The 20,182-nt window shown below is 37.7% G+C and overlaps 1 protein-coding gene across 3 annotated transcripts in view; it reads left to right on the plus strand.

Moving 5' to 3' along the window:
* The window catches only part of LOC106086517 (uncharacterized), a 132,507-nt gene that overhangs the window by 25,377 nt on the left and 86,948 nt on the right, over positions 1 to 20,182 (plus strand). Inside the window, exons 4-9 of one of the 3 annotated variants that reach the window (XM_059370181.1) lie at positions 6,407 to 6,499; positions 6,580 to 6,637; positions 10,710 to 10,843; positions 10,910 to 11,083; positions 11,959 to 13,146; positions 19,756 to 19,846. In XM_059370181.1, the coding sequence (XP_059226164.1) occupies positions 6,407 to 6,499; positions 6,580 to 6,637; positions 10,710 to 10,843; positions 10,910 to 11,083; positions 11,959 to 13,146; positions 19,756 to 19,846 (1,738 nt within the window). The remainder of the gene's footprint in view (positions 1 to 6,406; positions 6,500 to 6,579; positions 6,638 to 10,709; positions 10,844 to 10,909; positions 11,084 to 11,958; positions 13,147 to 19,755; positions 19,847 to 20,182) is intronic. The other 2 variants (XM_059370182.1, XM_059370183.1) reach the window with 2 other exon arrangements.

A 20,182-nucleotide genomic window follows, 5' to 3' on the forward strand; every position in this document is an offset into this window, starting at 1 on the left:
GCACATTTAACCAAACCCAGGAAAATGTTCCACCACATTCTGGGATGTTGCCGTCCACTTTATTATTTTCAATTTCAGTGCCGTTCTGGCTGAATCATATGGCGACATATGTATTCCTATTAGGACTAGAACTTTTTATAAAACTGTGCTCTAAATGTTAAGCTGAACTCTTCATATATATACACTCCTGACCAAAGAGAATTTGCATCAATTTAAGCTCGTTCAAGAGACTCTTTTATAAAAGTGAACCTGTATTGATTGAATGATCCTATCTTTGACCAGTACCGGGTGGATCGGGTCCTTAGAGACTGGATAAACCATATGCTAAGAAACAGGGGTAACTTCTCACACATCAATGAGTGCAGTCCGAATCAAGTTTAAGTCCAATGATAAGGGCCTCCTTTTTATAGCTGAATCCGAACGGCGTGCCGCATACCTCGCAAATGCGGCACGCATTAGGTAGGGAAAACCACCACTGAAAATTTTTTTTCTGATGGTCTCGCCAGGATTTGAACCAAGGCGTTCGGCGTCATAGGCGGACATGCTAACCTCTGCGCTACGGTGGCCTCCCCTTATGGTCCCACTACATAAATATAATGGGGAAAGTGGCACAAGGCACGCCACAGGGGGGAATTTTAGTGCCACCCCTTTGGTTGACCACAATATTGGGTTGCCCAAAAAGTAATTGCGGATTTTTTAAAAGAAAGTAAATGCATTTTTAATAAAACTTAGAATGAACTTTAATCAAATATACTTTTTTACACTTTTTTTCTAAAGCAAACTAAAAGTCACGGCTGATAACTGACAGAAGAAAGAATGCAATTACAGAGTCACAAGCTGTGAAAAAATTTGTCAATATATGACCTATTACGGCTTCTGACTGAGGAGAGATTTGAATCCATCTGCTATGCAGACAATGTTATAATACTTCTTAGGGGTAAGCATCTGGGCCAGCTATGCAGAAGGGCCGAAAAGGTCTTGCATGTAGCATATGACTGGGCTAAACCCAGGGGTCGTAATGTTAACGCAGAGATGACCGAAATATGCCTGTTCACAAGGAAGACGAAAGTGTGCCAATTTGACGCACCACGTTTCATCAACAAAACGATTTCGATATCTGACAAGATCAAATACGTGGGAGTGAATAAGAAACTTAATTGGAAGTGTCGCATTCAGAAGCGTACTGAGAAGGCTTACAGATGTTGGGCACTGTGTAGGCGGGCAGTAGGCTCAAAACGGGCCTGAATCCGAGTTTAGTCTACTGGCCCTACAGGGGCGTGATTAGACCAATACTAACTTACGCCTCAGTTGTTTGGTGGACTGCTATGGAGAAAAAGTGAAAAATAAGGACCATACAACAGGTTCAGAGAACATGTTGCCTTGGCATAGGCGGAGCGATGAGAACCACGCCCACTAGGGCACAGGAGAATATTCTGGATATCCGACCCATTGACATACTGATTGAATGTGAGGCAGCCACTTCGACCATGAGACTAAAAGCGATGGGAGAATGAATTGAGGATGACAGCAGCTCATATCATTGAGCTTTCCGATCGGATACCTGAGATGACAATTGAGGTAGAATGCGAGGCACTGCTGCCTGCGGCACAGTCTTGGACTGACGGAACCCTAGTATTGCCATCTGGAAGATCATGTTACACGCATGGATCAACGCTATAGGACAGAGCGGGCCTGGGGTCTACATCGAGAACCCAAGTACTGATCTGTTTTAAACCGCCTAACTGTAAAAGGGTCCTGCAGGCGGAGATCCGGGCGACCACGGAATGCGTGAGGTAGTGTGGTGCTAAAACAACAATAAAATGGCCATAAGGGCAATAACAACCAGGACGGTCACGAACAGTCTTGCAGTTTAGGAAGGAGATTAACGCCTTCTCTGAGGATAGCATAATCCTCATCGTTTGGATGCCAAGCCGAGTAAGGGGGAATAAAAGGGCAGATGATTTGGCGGTGCAGACCAGTGGACTTCCATCAATAAACTTGGTTACCTCAAAGCTTTTCGGGTCCGAATTAAGGTCGTGGGCGACACAATATCAGACATATACCAACTTAGGGGAGTGATATATAAAACAATTAAGGATTTTGTAAGTAGCACGGAATTCCTAACTTTCAATTTTCTTTTTAGAGGTTACTTTATTGTTTTTAGAGCGCACAACAAGCCGATTACTGGCTTAGGTGTATGTCCATAGTGGCATAGGACGGATTAATATCCGCAACCTCTTTTTAACCTAACATAATTTTATCTTTGCCGCAACAATGCATTCGACTATCCATAAAATGTTGGATTTGCTCGATTTCAAATGCATACACCGAAAAAAATAAAAGTCGGTTTCAATCACGAAATTAATTGATCCAATAATTTTTTTGATTGAAACTGCTTCAATCACGAAAATGATAATATCCATCACCGTTTTTGGAAAAGGTGATTAAAAAATTTTTCAAATAAAAAAAATATTGAAAATTTTGAAATTTTCAAATAATTTTGAATTGATCCAATTAAAAAAGTACTGAAATTTCCGAAATATACAATTAATTTTTTTAGTTAGATAAATTAAGAATGTAATATGCAAATGTTATATTACAATGTATGTGAAAAGCGCGCTGTATACGGATGGAATACGTATTTGAGGTTTATGTTTGGGTCCACAATCACTCCTTAGAAACAAAACACCCCCGGGGATTTTCCCAAAAATTCAATGGAAAATATTATGGGGCTGGTATAAGTCAAGCTACAGTAACTTTATAAATTACATGTATTACATGGAAAAAAACCCCACAGAAATACGGATTATGCTATATTTAGATCGATGCTTAGGAAGCCGTTATGCCATCAAAATGCATATTTCGATAAATTTTTTTTTTGAATTGCGTCTGGAAATTTAAAAAATTAGTTAATAGACTGTTTGTGGGGGAGTTTTATCTTCTATATATAGAATGTATTTATCAAAATTTTGAGCGGCTAGACTTGCTCAAAAACGGACAGTCATAACAGTGCTGTCGGATCTAAAAAGTTTCCGATTAAATTAATATATTATTGAAAAAACTAACTGCCTAGATCACTAAGATTTTTTCATTTTTACCACTCTATTCGTTCGCCAAGTCAATAAAAACCACGGTCTAGCCTTAATAATATCAACTTTTTTCAATGAATTAGCGAGCGAATCGAGTACAACAAGAGAAAAAAAAGTTATTGGTTTAGGCCGTTATTCTTTAATTGATAAAGATCAAATTTACAATAACATTTTATATATAAATTTTTTTTAGGATTCAGTTGAAAAAATGACCGAAACAAATGATTGATTCAATTTATTTTTTAATTGAAAATATTTTTTTTTTTTTTCAATTAAATTTTTAATTGGAAAAATTGTCGTGATATTCTTTTCTGTGTAGTGCACTGTTTCGCAATTACACCTTTCTTAATGTGTATTTACTAGCGATTAAATCATCGACGCAAAAGTATATTCCAATGCTTTTAGAGCAACGTAGGAATGCGCGAAATGAAGTCATCAGATATTATCATTATTTTCTTTCATTTGGCGATTTTAATAATTTTTGTCATTCTACGAGTTGTTATTCGTAACAAACGGAGGTGATCGTGTCATGATGATGACGATGACGGCGGCTATGATGATGTTGATCACTGCCAAATGCCATTATCGTCGTTGTCGTCATCTGCCATCGCAGTGATTAAATGGATTTATTTGACTATTTTCGATCATCTAAAAACAAAATCGTCTTTTCCACCAGTCACAAAACAAAAGAGACTACGATTTATCATCAGATTTTTTTTGTACCACTACTAAATGGTGGAAAAGCCAAGCAAAGTTTACACATAGTAAGAAACAGAGAAACAGCGTTTTCTAACCAAAAATTACAAACCTTTAGTTTTGAGGATGCCTTGCTGCACTGCTTCCTCTGCCCCTTGATTTCAAATGCTCCCGTGACATGTACCACACCCAATTTGTCAGCCTTTTACATCTGAACTTAAATGCTCGCTCGTTGTTTAAGGCTGACAACGATGATTGTAATTAATTTAGCAAAGCACAATTTATTTTCATTCCCACGTTGCCTTGTGTTTGTTGTTGTCGTTGTTGTTTTTATGCCATTTATTAGAGATTGCCAACATTGGTGTTTTTGTCGTGGTGCCGCCACTAGCAGCAGTTGCTGATTGTCATTGTTTTGATTCAATTAATTACCACGCACACACACACACACACACACACACACGAATAGAGGCATCCAAGGAGACTCCAAAGAGCAGAGAATATTCCAAATATACAATATACACTTTGGTAGAAATTCTAGTCCTTATAATAAGAAATGCTTCCCACGAAAATTTCTTAAAATTTACTTGGACAAATATCACAGTGGTGGATACCAGTTCATTAAGATGCTGACAATCAAATTTCCATAAAAATGAAGGTTCAACGAAATTTGTATGCAACAAAACCCGAGAAAATTGTCTAAAGCTGATGAGATTGATTTGAACCTGACATTGAAAATTGGCTCAAAATTAAAAATTGGGTCCAAAGCTGTCCACTTAAACCAAAATTGCAATTTTTCGTATGAGCATTCCGTTAAGGAACAGGAGCAAACTTGTCACTTATCATTGACTGCTTTTTGTTTGAAGTTTAAGCTCAATGATAATTGACCTCCTTTTAATAGCCGAGTCCGAACGGTGTGCTGCAGGCCGGGACGAAGTTTTTACGCGGCATAGTACCTTACAAAAGGAGAAGAGCCAGGATTCGAACCCAGGCGTTCAGCATTATAGGCGAACAAGCTAGATTAGGTTGAAAAGAGTGTACGGATATTAATCCGCCCCATACCACTATGGACATAAACCTAAGCCAGTAATAGGCTTGTTGTGCGTTTTAAAAACTATAAACCTCTTAAAAGAAGGTGCTACTTACAAAATGCTTAATTGTTTTCCATGCCACCCCCCTAAGTTGGTTCATGTCTGGTATTGTGTCGCCACCCATGTACTGGTGTATTTTTGTTGCGAATGCCGGGAAATGATAAAGGAAATATCATTTCAAACCTCACAAACCCTACACATGCTATCACTTATTGCACCGATTTTGCATAAGTGAGCACGTAGTCCTATGTGTCCCGTTATGACACCCAAAGCTATACGGATCTCTTTCTTACTTCCTTTCAGTTATAGCCTCGTCCTCCCACGTTCGGGATCACCCCATAGGATTTTCGCCGTCCTACCAACTGTTTCGCTGTTCAACTCCCTTAAATCGGACTGCGTCAAACCGAGAGGCTTCAAGTTAACCAAGTTTATCGACGGCAGTTCTCTGATCTTCGCCTTAAGTAAGTCTCATAGCCGCAGTGGCTGCCTCACATTTAATCTGTATGTCAATAGGTCGGATATCTAGAATAATCTCCAGTGTCCTAGTGGGCGTGGTCCTCATCGCTCCGCCTATGCCAAGACAACATGTTCTCCGAACCTGTTGTATGGTCCTTATGTCGCACTTTATCTCCATAGCAGCCCACCAAACTACTGCTATGGAGAAAAAGTGCAACACAAGGAGGTTAGCTTGTTAGCTAGGCGAACAAGCCAACCTCTGCGCTACGGTTGGCTCCAAGCCGGATTTATAGAGGTGGTCTCACGCCGTTAACATCTAGCTAGGTTTAAAGGTATAAAGATGTCAGATTTTTGTTCGCATTCTCTTTTTTGTTATCTTCTTTCTCGCATATTCTCTGCTCATGTACGCACACGTATACATACACGCACAGAAAATTCTTTGCGTGTGTTGCCAAAAGTACGATCAGTTTAATGACTAGATGGCAGATTGCACCATATGATTTGTGGTTGTTGTACAAATTAGACCACCTTTAATTGTTTCGCCATGGGTTTGCTCCAAACCAAATTAGCAATGTTATCAAAATCGTAAAAATGCAGAATTGTTGGAAAGGGATTATTGAAAGGGGCAAGATTTCAGAAAAGGGTCGACACTGCTTTCTAATCACATAACGGTAACACTGATGCCAACATAAAAATATCAATGAAATTGACTAAAGAACAATTGTATTGATATGTTTATGTTGGGGGGATCAGCGTTACCGTTATGTGATTAGGAAGCAGTTTCGACCCTTTTCTGAAATCTAGCCCCTTTCAATAATTTCCTTCCAACATAAATCCCAACATAAAAATATCAAGAAAATTGACTAAAGAACAATTTTTGTATACTTTGAGAGTATTAATACTAAACTTAATCAAACAAATGTTGAAAAACGTCCGAGCACCACAATATTTCTTCTGGATAATAGATAAACACACATTTACATTGTTTTGTTGAAGAAATGGAATTATAATCACTTTCGAAAAGCAAACAACTGCTATGGGTTTTATAAATATTGCATATTGTTTTTCCTCGCTCAGGTTTCTGGTGACAATCCGGTCTTTGTTGAAAGTGTGAAACCAGGGGGTGCCGCCCAAATTGCAGGTCTAGTTGCTGGAGATATGATCCTAAAGGTAAGCATACAATTTTGCATTCAAACAAAACATTAAAAAAAAACAGGTACGAATTGTAATTTTTTTTTTAATTCTTTTAGGTCAATGGCTTCGAAGTGCGTTCGGAGAAGCATCCAACCGTGGTTAGTCTGATAAAAGGTAAGTTTTTGTTATTAATGGTATAAAGGTATTAAATTTTATATAGGTATTAAATTTAAATGGGTCTGAGGGTTTCCATTTCCGCGTTTCATATAGAAATCCGGGAAATGAATTCTCCGTATTTTCCAGGAAGAATGATAGTGCATGGTGCATAGTAAATTAAAACAATTGCAATTTAATTTGCCGTTACTATATTTTGTTTCCTTCTTTATTACATTAATAAAATGATGTGAAAAATGATATCAAAATATTTCATTTTGATAATGTTTTCAAAATATATCTAAATCGAATTCGCTTCTACCGGAGACTAGAATAAAATATAAGTTGTTTGTAAGACGTTTTGCATGCAAGAGTATATAATTTGTCAATGAGTCCGTCCACTTGGTCTTTGTTTCCACAACATTAAGCGTTATCTAATAACAATATAAGGCGCTGACGATGTACAGAACAATCATCGTTCAACATTTTTATCTCCAGTACTCGCAGTATCTGTATGCGTTGCTCATATGGTGCCATACATGAGCAGAATCGCTGCTCTACCCTGCTCCACATAAGCCTATCGAACCAGCAAACTCTCCTCTACTCCATGCGCCGATGATCCGTTAGCCGTGGATGCAATATAAGGCAAAGACCAAAATAGAACAGTGGAAAAATGGACAGGCCACAAAACGAAATATGAATTTTGAACTTACCGAGCCAAAGTCAACGACACATTTTCCAACGAAATCAAAAAATGCGAATTAAAGCATAAACCCAAGAAAAGTAAAAGAAATAGAATGAAAAAAAAAAAAATGGAAAACAGAAACGAAAGCGGCATTATTAAATAAAAATTAATAAAACAAATACAACGACGACGACGACAACGACGAAGCACGACGAAGGGTAGATGCGAAAAGAAAAGAGGCATGGACGTGGGTGCGGAGAATCAGCAGCAATGGGCGTCCCAACAAAACAAATGGCAAACGGAAAATAAAACAACACACCATCGAACGGAACAGAACATCAGCCCAAATGTTGAGGAGAGAGAATTGCAATGCTAGACTTCGGAATGAATTTGTTATTGTAATCGTACGTCTGGTTGTGCTTTTTTCCTATCAACGGGTTACGTTGTTTGCTTTGGTTCACTATGAACGAGTGTATGTTCAGCATGTTAATAACATTAATAATCAGACCACAACAACTGAACAATCGGGCAGGGGCGACATGTCCAAATAGGTGATAAGGGGAACATTCTTTGTTTTTGTTGTCTCAAACGAGACAATGTGACGCAGCAGATTGTGGCCAACAAGAGAAGGGTTACCCTCATCATAAAACAAGCATGCATGCGTCTATTTAGCTCGAAATTCGAATTTGAATTATTCAAACACAAATTTCGTAGGATAACACGGCAGAGTATCAACTTTTAAGAAAATGTCACTGCCCAACCATAATCTATGTTAAGTGGATCCAGAAATGTTTTATCGTAATAAAAATGTCTATGAAATAATTACCATTGTTCATACAATTGACTTATGGTAAACGATCAAAAAAGTGCTATCTGATGAGAGGTAGTTATATTTACGCAGGCCCGATGTAGTTTGGAATGCAATTAACTTCGATATCGATCGATTTCGTCAAATTGGATACTCGAATTCGACTTATGTGATACCAAAAATGTAAACGAATTTTCGTCTTCGACAACCTGGATACTATTTTGTAAACAACTTCGTGTGGGTTGGTTCGGTCGACGCATTGTTGTTATTTTGCGCAGCTATTTCATTTGGTTGACCGGTCGGGTTTTACTGCCCCTAATACAAACACAATTTGGTTATTTCAACTGTGCTAGAGTGTCCATCACTGAATTGGAGTGAGCTCTACTTTTATTTGACATCCATACGGAATTGAAATGGTGAATATTAGAATCTGCTGGTATTTCATCAAACAACCAATACAATGTAGAATACTTGTCTCTGAAAGAACCTTAACAAGCCGTCATTTTTTCGATTGTTATTGTTCTTGAAGCACCATTTGTATGTAGAGGCACCGATTCTCGTCAAGCTCCATAATCGAACAAGCTTGTTCCAGTCCATAGGACCGATCGCCACAGGACCTTAATGGGCATTGGTTATTCCAAAACGCCAAAAACTCGCCTTGTCATATCGAGAATCACAGAGTCACTGAGTATTTAAGCGAGAGCCGTTGCGGGTCGGCATCTCATTGAGATTCTCCACCAGATATCGTTGATTGTCCGCGCCTGGTAGCTCCCAGGTGAGCATCACGTGACGACAATGAACACAGAACTCCGAGTTTCAACCCGTTTGGCGCTCACAGTCCTCCCGTGCCGGGTTTAATTTGTAATGTCTTCTACGTAGTTCAGGGTTACCTTGCCTCGACATCGACAGATATTTATGAATACAATTCGATCACACATACTAAACGAATTTAACGCATACATATTAAAACGCTGGTTAAATCAACTCGTCTTTTATATGCAAATCTTTATTTTTTATCTAGTCAGCTCTGTGAGTGACAGCAATTAGGCTCTCGAACAGTTGTTACATCCACAAACTGACGAGTGAGTGTATTACTGCACTTTTCACTACATCTTGCTTTGAATTTAAATTGTTGATTCGTAGATTGCAATTAAATCAACTTTGTCAAATGCAACTCATGGACAATTGTTTAGTGAATCCTTTTTAGGCAATCGATTAATTAATTGTCTTGTAGGCTAAGTAACCAAGTCGTTTTTTTCTTTCTACTCGACTTCTACCAGAACTCTCCGGACGCACCCCTCCAAGTTGCAAAGTTCCTGGATATTAAGAAATGGGTCTTCGAAAAGCCAAATTGAAAATATTGACAAGTCCAACTATTAATGTCAGGATTCACCTAACAAGGTTACCGCAAGCGATTAGCCGAAACACAATTTTTAGAATGTTCGTCATTAAGATTGTCAAACTTGTTTTTTTTTTTTGCGGTTTTCTGTTTTAATGTGCGTTTCTTCACATTCAAATTAGAATTGAATCAATTAAATATGCAAAAAGTCCAACCTTATTTTAAAGGTCTTCAGTAGAGGGATGACTCTGCCTATCTTTCAGACAACGGGTACTATAAGAGTGGTCAAAGACAGGTTGATGACTCCAGGTAAATCAGTTTAGAGATTCCGTTGAGGCACAGAGCCTTGGACGACTTGACGCTATGGATGACATCCGTAACTTCGTCCACCGTAAATTGTAGTAACTGCCCATTGTCTTCAAGATCACAGATACGACGAATGGCTCAATCATAGTTACGTTGCCAAAAATTACTGCAGTGCTATAGTGTCTTCTTCCGGGGTTCGAGAGTGACTTAACAGTAGATCACAGCATGCCTATGCCAAATTATATCATACTTACAGTATCGGCCAAAACCTAAGCACCACTCAGTTTATTTAAAATTTTGTAGGAGTCAATCCGCGGGCATCCTCAGGCCCTGAAATTTTTTTTACAGGAAAAAATAACAATGTAATGGGCGCCCCGGTAGCCGAATTGGTAGCGTGCTTGGATTACCAGTGCAGGGGTCGTAGGTTCGATTCCCGCCAGAACCCTTGGTCTGTCGCTACTGTGGTATCACAATGGCCTGGAAATTGTCTAAATGAGTCTGTACAGGACTGCCACTCTTACCTAACCTAATGCAAAGTAGTGTCGCCTCCATTGCCGGACTTTAATCCTATTGAAACTCTTGGAAAATTTGGAAAAATCAACCGACAAAATTGCAAGATTTATTTGAAGCCGAAAAATAGCCTAGAAAGCAAAATCACCCCAAATAAATACTAGTTTAATATCCTCTATTCCGAAAAGATGTGCGCGTGTGTCATCCAGTACAAAGAAATCGAAACGAAATATTTATTTCAATAGTTGTTTTTTTGTACCTTACATTGGGGGTGCTTTAGTTTTGTCCGCTTATATTTGCGACTTAAAATCTTTTTTGCCACTTTTCGTTGCGAGTGTGGAACGCTATTAAACGACTCGCATGTTAAACTTCAACTTTCACATTTAATATACAAATGATGGTACTACTTCCTTACATGCGCTATGTTTTTTGTTTAATTATGTAGCGTCGACAATTGTGGAACTGGCTGTCAAACGGAGTCAAAAGTTAGTTCGACCTTCTTCGGTCGGCATTGTGCCTTCCACTCCAGTCTTGGGTCGCGATCGAACAGCTTCTATAACTGGACCACAACCGGTTGATGTAAGTGTATAATGATGTCCTTCGATGTCGCTATGTCTTTTACCGTTTCTTGTTTTTTCTTTGCAGAGCATTAAACGGCGTGAAATGGAAACGTATAAAATTAAAACCCTTCAAAAAATGCTGGAACAGGAACTTCTGAATTTAGAACGGCTGAAGGGCGATACCAACAATCCGAGTTACAAACTTTCCGATGCAAACGTTAAAAAACTCCGTGAACAGTTGCGACAAGTTGGCGCTGAGGTGAGTTTTATTCTGAAACTTTTCCACGTACTATTTATTATGTATACATGTGTCTGCAATCCTCCTTTCCTTTCCTTGAGTTTACTTCAAATGGCATTCGAAATTTAGAACATTAGTTTAGCCGTGATTAAAAGTTTCGCCGTTTTTTTTTTTGATTGGTCCTTCATACCCCCGCAAATAGCCAAAGATGCTTTGCTTGCGTCTAATACAAGATATGCTAAGGGCCTAGAAAAGCACGAGAATATAGTCTTGACATGTTGCTCTACGTCCATTTGTTCAAACTGTACTGAATTTTTGCGCCACCAATTCGAGGATTCAAACAAAGGCCAGGCACACTACGTATGACTCCTTTATTGAAAATCTGTCGTTGGAATGTTTTTGTTCTTCTACAACCACCTAGTCACGCGCTGCCCCTGTCTGTCTGTGTGTGTGTGTGTGTTTCTTTTGCACACTCGATATAGAAACGTAGAATGTTGCTTGCTACACTAAATCATAGAATAGTGCTACCAACCAACTGATCCCTATGCAAAAATTAAAAAAACAAACTTTTGATAGAAAGCAAATAAAAAGGCTGCGCTTTTGCTCGCTCGTATCACATCTAATAACAACTTCTAATCCAAAAAATAAATAAAAAAAAAAAAACAGAAACTACTTATACCCTAACCCCATAATTGAAGAGAAATGTGATATCAATAATCAAGTAAATGGGGAGCATATTCGGATATGTCTGTTTCCTTTCTCCAAACTATCCATGTACATACACTCGCCAAACCAACCACCCACCCACCCACCCACACTTGCAAAGTATACATAACTACACTTAAAAAAGCATCATTCCCCCCGAGCAATTGCATATATTTATTTTCAATCTACAGGATGCACCGTCGGTTAAGTTACAATCGTCGGCCAATAATAATGGTAAAAATGTAGGCTTATTGTCGCCAAATCAGTTACATCACCTGTCTGCGTCCTCCTCCAACCAGACCACATCACCACAATTTATTACTACACATCTTAACCTACATTCCCACAATCACCACAGTCAAGCCACAACACCACAACCATCACAATCATCACCAGCATTTCTGTCGTTGTTACCGCGTTCGCTATCGTCCTTGTCGTTGGGTGGTCGTAGAAATAAAATTGACAAAGATTTAATAACAGCTCCTCTAAATAATACCACGGATTTTTTACATACCTCCTCCACCAACTACACCACGGACAATGCCACCTCGTCTCCTACGCCACCCTTCAATATGTCGCAATCCTTGCACAATCCCTTGCAGGCACAACATCCGCGAAATTCGGCTCAACAACTGTTCCACTTACATCAGCAGCAGTTGCAACAGTTGCAGCAACAGCATCAGGGCAAGGGCACTCCAAAATCATCGAAAAGCAAGAACAAATTCACTGCCCAGTCGAAGAGCGTGATAGAGGAAGACGACGTTCCGCCACCATTGCCTCAAAGGAATCTGCCGCGGCAGCTTCAAATGGATGCCACAAACAATAATGCTGCAAGTCAAGGCTTTTCGCCCATTTCAGATTTAGACAATGCAGCTGCTGGCGGTACCAATTCACCTGTGCGCAATTCCCCCCAGCCGCCACTTTCGGCGGCTGCTAGTACCCCCGTTGCCGCTGGCAGCAAATCGAAAAGATCCAAAGCCAAAACGAAAGCTTTATCAGATCCAAAAATGTCAACTCAGATGTTTCTGCAGATGGAAAGTGCCGGCGCTCAAAATATGACACCACACGATGGCACACAATTGGAGGAGGTGCCTCCACCTCTTCCACCACGACAGCCTGGCATGATAGAGGAAGCCCAAACGGGCCACAGAGGTAGTATTCAAAATTTGAGTAATTCGCGGCCTTCGCCGAACAGCGTGGAGACGCTCATGCAATATCCATTGGTTGCCACCTGCACTCCAGTGCACCGAGATAATATGTCCGCAGCCTTTCCGCTGTCCCAAAGGCCAAATATAGTTCAGCAATTGCAGCAACATCAACAACAGCAGCAGCAGCAACACGCCATGCATGCTGCCGGCAGCGGTGGCCCCAATGCGGCTGTAAGTATATACGTCACACCGGGTTTCGTTATTATTCTTACAACATACTGGTATGATCTGGGTGTATTTCCTACATAGTTTTGGTGAAGTTGTTCGTTAACTTGTTCCTTTTGGGTTTGGAAATAACTCAAAAATTAACCCCTTCCATTGCTTTCGGTAGTGTATATAGAAATTGCAAACAAAACTTTTCAGAGAGAATTTATCGCTAAGCCTCAGATTATCCTACGAGTATCAACTTGGTCACATTACGCTTTCTTACATTGTCCATGCTTCATGTTGTAACTTAATTTACTGCTCTAACACTCATCTTGTTGTCATTCTACCATCATTTAACTCTGTACATACATACATACACTCATATATTTTTAATTGTAGCCTCGACACTAACCCACTTTTTGATTGTAGTCCTAACCTATTGCACTTTATTCCTTGCAAATAACATTAGGTTTAGCTGGAATAAGTCTTAAAAATCTCTTTTAATTTATCGTAAGACAATGTTGTCGGTTTGTCCTAGGGGCTAGTTATGAAATATTAAAAGCATAAATTCAATGGTAAAGCGTAAGATATTGGAAATAAAAACGGGTAATAAAAAGAAATAAGAAATACATTGGCATATCCCAAGCGAAATTTTCGGTTTCGATACCGTAAATGTAAATAAAGTGATTTACAAATAAGATCGGTTAATTTTAGTACATATGTACTTTATTAGCCAAAAATGTTTCAAAATTATAAAAAAAAATATATAAATCGATGATTGTCGCCATATTGTAGTCTTGTAAATGTCTCGGTTGCGTTTGAGTTGCGATATGCACTGTAATGCGTACTTTATCAGCAAAAAAAAAAAGTGTGGTAGATTGGCCAAACGAATGCATTTTTTTTTTCAACATGTGTTTGCGACCGAAAGTTTTGCTTGAGGTGCATACTGGGCTTTTAAAGCAATTACTTATGGGCAATTCCACGAAAAATTACCCCATTATGCAAAAAGTCTTAATAAATACAAATTGGACGACATCTTAAGGTTTCAAGGAATAGATTTCCACAAGCAATTTTTAATGAATATATATATTTTTTCTCATTTTTGATTTTTATTGACAAATTTAAGAAAATAAGGAGATATCATATGGGTTTGATTTGGGTGATTGATAACCGATAATAATAATATCGACAGTATCGATGCTATCGTTAATTTCCCATCACCTATATTTCAAACGAAAATGATAACCGTTCAACCGTGTATCGGTTTATATAGATGCAATATTACTGCACAGACCCAAAAAAACCAAGGTTAATTAAGTCAATTGGAAGTCATGAGTGAAATCATTCATTGTACATGTTAGTCTAATCCCTAGCCTAGCCGCCCTCTATAGGCGCAATGTATTGGGTTGCCCAAAAAGTAATTGCGGATTTTTCATATAGTCGGCGTTGGCAAATTTTTTCACAGCTTGTGACTCTGTAATTGCATTCTTCTTCTGTCAGTTATCAGCTGTTACTTTTGGCTTGCTTTAGAAAAAAAGTGTAAAAAAAGTATATTTGATTAAAGTTCATTCTAAGTTTTATTAAAAATGCATTTACTTTCTTTTAAAAAATCCGCAATTACTTTTTGGGCAACCCAATATCTTAAAGGATACATTCAGTGTCGGATTGCTTATTTTTGTTTAGTTTTGCAAAAAATGTAACTTTTGCGATTGTATCCATCAGAAAAATATCAATCGATATGTGTGATATATGTGCCATCGATATTTTGCCAGTTCTAATCATATATCATTTTGAATAACTATATGCTAACTACGAAAAAAGTCTGTTTTTAATTTGTAAAGCCCGTTGCATTTACGAAACATAGAGTGCAGAAAATTAGTCAAATTATGAGAGAGGATTTTCTTGACAGAAATAAATACATTTAGGCGAAAGAAGGTAAATAATAGGTATTGATGATTTTAAGAAATTCGATCAAAGGATAGGACAATATAACTCCTTTATGCAATTATGATCCCATCTAAACCATATTCGCCAAGGAAGATGAGAGGTTTAATATAATCCTATTCTACAATACATTGTATTTATAAAAAATCCTTAAATCAAAAAATAAGCCCTTTGTTATGTAAGGATAATGTTGCTCCGTAACGCCCGTTACAAATAAAGCACTGATTTTTTGAAGGGTTACGAAATTGTGTGTGGAAAAATATGCATTAGATGAAAGGAAATTATGTAATGTATTATGTCCAAATTATTCTCATAAACATTTTTTAGTCAATCAAGAGTTTTTAGTTAATCAAGGCCTGCAAATTGTAACGTCAACGTCCATTAAGCTAGTTTAATTGCCGTTGCACTAACTATGCTGGCAAAACCTATAAAAAGGATTGATGATGCCATAAAGGGACTACAATTGCCCAAAGCTCCTATAACTGGAATTTTTAAACTTATTTTTTTCCCAAAGGTGTATACTCGTGTCTTTCAGTAACATTGAACACCCGTTAGTATGGAATTGACCTTATAGAACTCGCTATTTTAAAAAATAATGATGCTTACTGTGAGATCTTTGCATATCTGCTATTAATTTGAGTCTTCTGATTTGACTTCTCGTGCCTCAGTTTTCACCCGAATCAGATAAACTTTGCTATGTTTTGTGTAAATGGCCTAACAGGCAAAAAACTTGAAAAAAAACTTTGGCAGAGCCCGGCCGGGACTCGAACCTGGGACACGGAGCAACAGCGAGAGACGTTGCCGTTGTCTAGCGTTCGAAGCCATCAATACAACTTGCAACAGATGCACAGAATCATGTGTACCAGACCACAAAGTCTGTCACTACACAAAAAACACATGCATTGGGAACAAGTACAGCTAATAGACTGGGTTGTCGAGCGTCGTTAATGTGGTAATTGTATCATAGAGGCGCTTTGGCAATTAATTCAATTCAAATACAACATACCACGGCCCTTGAAGCTATCACACCTAATATGGTTGAAAGGTATGATTCTAACCAAAGACGAAACGAGTCCTATAGTGGTTTCTGTGTCTTGCTATCTCTGCCTCCTTTTCCATTTGCAAAGAAAATCTCCGATCATTGAGCTCGTCTTGATAGAGAAACAAACAAAAATTGAAAAATGATTTAAACTAATAATTTTTTCTTAAGATTTCCTAAAGGAAATGGGGTTTTTACCGTTAAAGTCTAAAGCTGCTATCACACAATATGTGCTTTTCTTATGCAAATGCAAATTTTGCCCATGAACATTCCACTAAGGAACAGGGGCAAACTTCAATGAGTGCAGTCCGATTCAAGTTTTAAGCTCAATGATAAGGGGCCTCCCTTTTTTATTGCCGAGCCCGAACGGCGTGCCGCATTGCGACACCTCTTTGGAGAGAAGTTTTACATGGCTTAGTACCTCACAAGCATTAGGAGGGGCAAACCACCGCTGAAAACTTTTTTCTGATGGTCTCGCCAGGATTCGACCCAGGCGTTCAGCTTCATAGGCGGACATGCTAACCTCTGCGCTACGGTGGCCTCCACTTTTATGACATGCTAATTTTTGCATTTAATGAAGTAACATATGACTTTCACATTTTAAAACAATCCCATGGCAGCCGGTTGTACGTACCGGATTGACCCGATGAAGTCCTTCATCGGCATGGGCTGAACTCCTCGGTGTAAAACACACTGCTACAGCAGCAACAACAACATTTTAAAAAACACATGTTTTTTCTCGGTTAAAGTGTGCTCTATTTCTTCTGACAAAAACATAAAATAATCAGCTGTTTTAATTGTCAGTCGGGTGAAAGCAACACCAAATAAAATTGTTTTCGTAATTTTATGATTTAACCAGCTTTCTCACAACATTACCAATGGGTACGCATTAACGAATCAGATTTTGTTAAAATGTTTGGGTTATGTCATAGGAAGATAACATACAGAAATGTGATAGCAAATGAATCGTATGTAAATTGACAATTTTGACATACATGATGAATTGACATGTCATAAGACAAGCACATATACAGCGGTCAAAAAAAGTATTCATCATTCAATGTTTTTTTTTTAATAAGTCTACAAAAGACAATTGGAATAAAAACATATTAAACTAATGATGCAGTAGTGCTTGTGTGATATATATGTACACAATTTCATTGTTTTTAAAGAAAAAAATAGTATTTATTGGAACAAAAAGGGCCATTTTACAGCTGAACACAAAAAAAGTATTCATCATTGCAAAAAAACAAAAAAATAAATAACATAATTCAAAAAAATTAATACTTTGTTATTCGACCACCGCGTCTTATAACTTCTTTTAAACGGTTTGACATCGATTGGACTAATTTAGCGGTTATATTTTGGTCTATATTAGTCCATTCCTCCATTATCACCTGTTGCATTTGACTCTTGCTCGAAAAATTGCGCGTTCTCAATTTGCGTTCGAGATGTTCCCAAAGATGTTCAATTGGGTTCAAGTCGGGACTTTGAGGAGGAGTTTTAATGACTTTGGGGCAGTTATACAGCATCCACATCTTGGTATTTAAAGCAGAATGTTTGGGGTCATTATCTTGATAATATTGAAAGTTATTACCAAGCCCAAGTTTTACAGCACTATCTTTTAAATTCCTCTTTAAAATGTCAATGTAATACTTATGATCCATTACTCCATTAATAATTTCAAGATTTCCCGCTCCTGAAGCCGCCATACACCCCCAAACCATTAAACCACCTCCACCATGTTTTACAGTAGCAACTGTGTTTCGTTCTTCAAGCTCTGTATTTGGTTTTCTGTACACTATGACCTTTCCATCGCACCCAAAAAGATTAAACTTGCTCTCGTCTGCAAAAATGACTGTTTTCCAAAATGATTCGGGCTGTTTTACATACATTTTTGCGAAGTTTAGCCTTTTCACTCGGTTTATTTTATTTATAAAGGGCTTCTTACGTGCAGTTCTTCCTCTGTAACTATGCCTTTTGAGTGTATTTCGAATTGTTTGTGTAGTAACTTCCTTCCCTAAATATTCCATAGTGTTTTTACGAAGAATGGTCGCATTTGTCTTCGGAGTTTTCTGAACTTGCCGCACTAGCCAACGCACATCTCCAACTGAAAGTGCTTTTGGTCGACCAGATCTTGGTTTATTGTCAACAGTTTTCGTTTCTGTCCACTTTTTGATGATGGATTGTATAGTAGATCGTGGTCTATTTAATATTTCACTGATAGTTTTTTGAGTTAAACCATTCCTGTGGTGTTTTATTATCAAAACTTTTACCTCATCAGAAACCTCGTTTTGCTTACGACCCATTTTGACAAAAACTAAATTTTCAATGAAATTAAATATTTGCTGTCAAGGGCAAAGCCTCCTTTACTAAATAAAACAGAAAAGGGGGATTCCCAAATAATATTTGAATTTGACTTTGATGATAGCACATCAATGATGAATACTTTTTTTGTTCTGTTTTTGGTGTTATTATATAAAATTGCATTTTTTGCGCTAATTAAATTTATTTTTTGAATTTATTTTAAAACATATTACGAAAAATAAACTATTGCATAAAACTGCACTATTTGTTTACTTTAAATTTTCTTCAATTACCCAAAATAAGTGAATTTATTATCAATTTTGCTAATGATGAATACTTTTTTTGACCGCTGTAGCAGCTTTAGCAGTAGATGAATGAATAGATACTGAAACAGTTTCTAGAAACCTAGCTTCCCAATTAAGTTTCAGAACAATCGTTGATGTATCGATATTTGGAAAATGTAGTCAACTTAACTTTTTGAAAATTTGTTTGTTTTGAAACAGCGCAGACGGCTGAAGGTTAACGGAAATATTTTTAGGTAGATGTATGAACGTAACATTGGTAACATTGTGTATTGGCATCACTAGAATACTAATAATTAGATATAACTACTAACCTAAGGTATGGAGCTTGTTTCTACGTCAATATTATTAAAATAATGCATGTAAGCAATGCCCACTAGGCTTTTCATGGCCTAATCCACAAATTAAAGTTGGAACATTGGGTTCTTGTTTTGTTCATAGCCTCACAGTTCTGTGTTAGGTGATACGTTGCGGCTTTTCAATCTGAGACACTTTACAGCAAATCTGTGCATCGGTAAATTCAAAGGTTGCACTTGTTTCGACCAGACTCTTGTACTACAATTCAAACATAATGCCAGACCTTTAACACCAGACAACCTAACATGGAAAATCCATTATATAAATAGCCAATTTTGTACGTATGCTTCGGTTTAAGGTGTTCCCAAACTATCTAAACTTCTTACATAGATGCTCTCCATTGCGTTGCACTTTCTTTCATGCACACAAAAGTGTTGTTCCCTTTTCACCATATGTGAAATGTTGTAAAAAGTAGAATTAAGCAAATTCCAAAGGGCAATCAAGCACTTCATAACAAATGGCCATCTACAACTCTAAATGGCATAATAGATTTTATTCGTTTTTTTTGTTGTTGTTGTTGTAAAATATTATAAAGAAGATTTGGCATATTTTATCTATGATTAGAAGTAGAATTTATAAGCCTAGCTAGTTTGCATGTTGGAACAGTTTTGCATGTTGTTGAATAAGGCTGTGATTTTAGACATTTTATTCCTCATTGCCCTTTTTGTCTCATACGTTTTTTAGGCTTTGGGACAGACACCACACAATGTGAACCACATGAACAAACATAGACGAGTGGTATCGTCGCCGGAAAATATGCACCCAAGACATCCGGGTAAGTTTTTGCAACACACCGAATACTTAGAAGTGGTGATCATAGCAGCGGTTGTTTTATCGAAAGTTCGCTGTTATCATTACCATGCCAATAAATGCATGTTTTCGCATTTTCTTTGGAATAATCGTAGCCTAGGGGGCAGTTATCATTGGGAATAAACAACAACGCATCGAAAGAGTGTGTGCTCATGATAATTTTTATTTTTTATTTCGTGTCATATATAAATATACAATATATATCTTATTTTGCATAATTTTAAATGTTTCCTGGGGAACTACAATGAATTTTGGATTGCACAAACAATGTTGTCTCTATTCAAGTGTGTTTTATTTTAAT

The sequence above is a fragment of the Stomoxys calcitrans genome, chromosome 5, assembly GCF_963082655.1.
Source record: "Stomoxys calcitrans chromosome 5, idStoCalc2.1, whole genome shotgun sequence".
In the NCBI taxonomy this organism is placed as follows: domain Eukaryota; kingdom Metazoa; phylum Arthropoda; class Insecta; order Diptera; family Muscidae; genus Stomoxys; species Stomoxys calcitrans.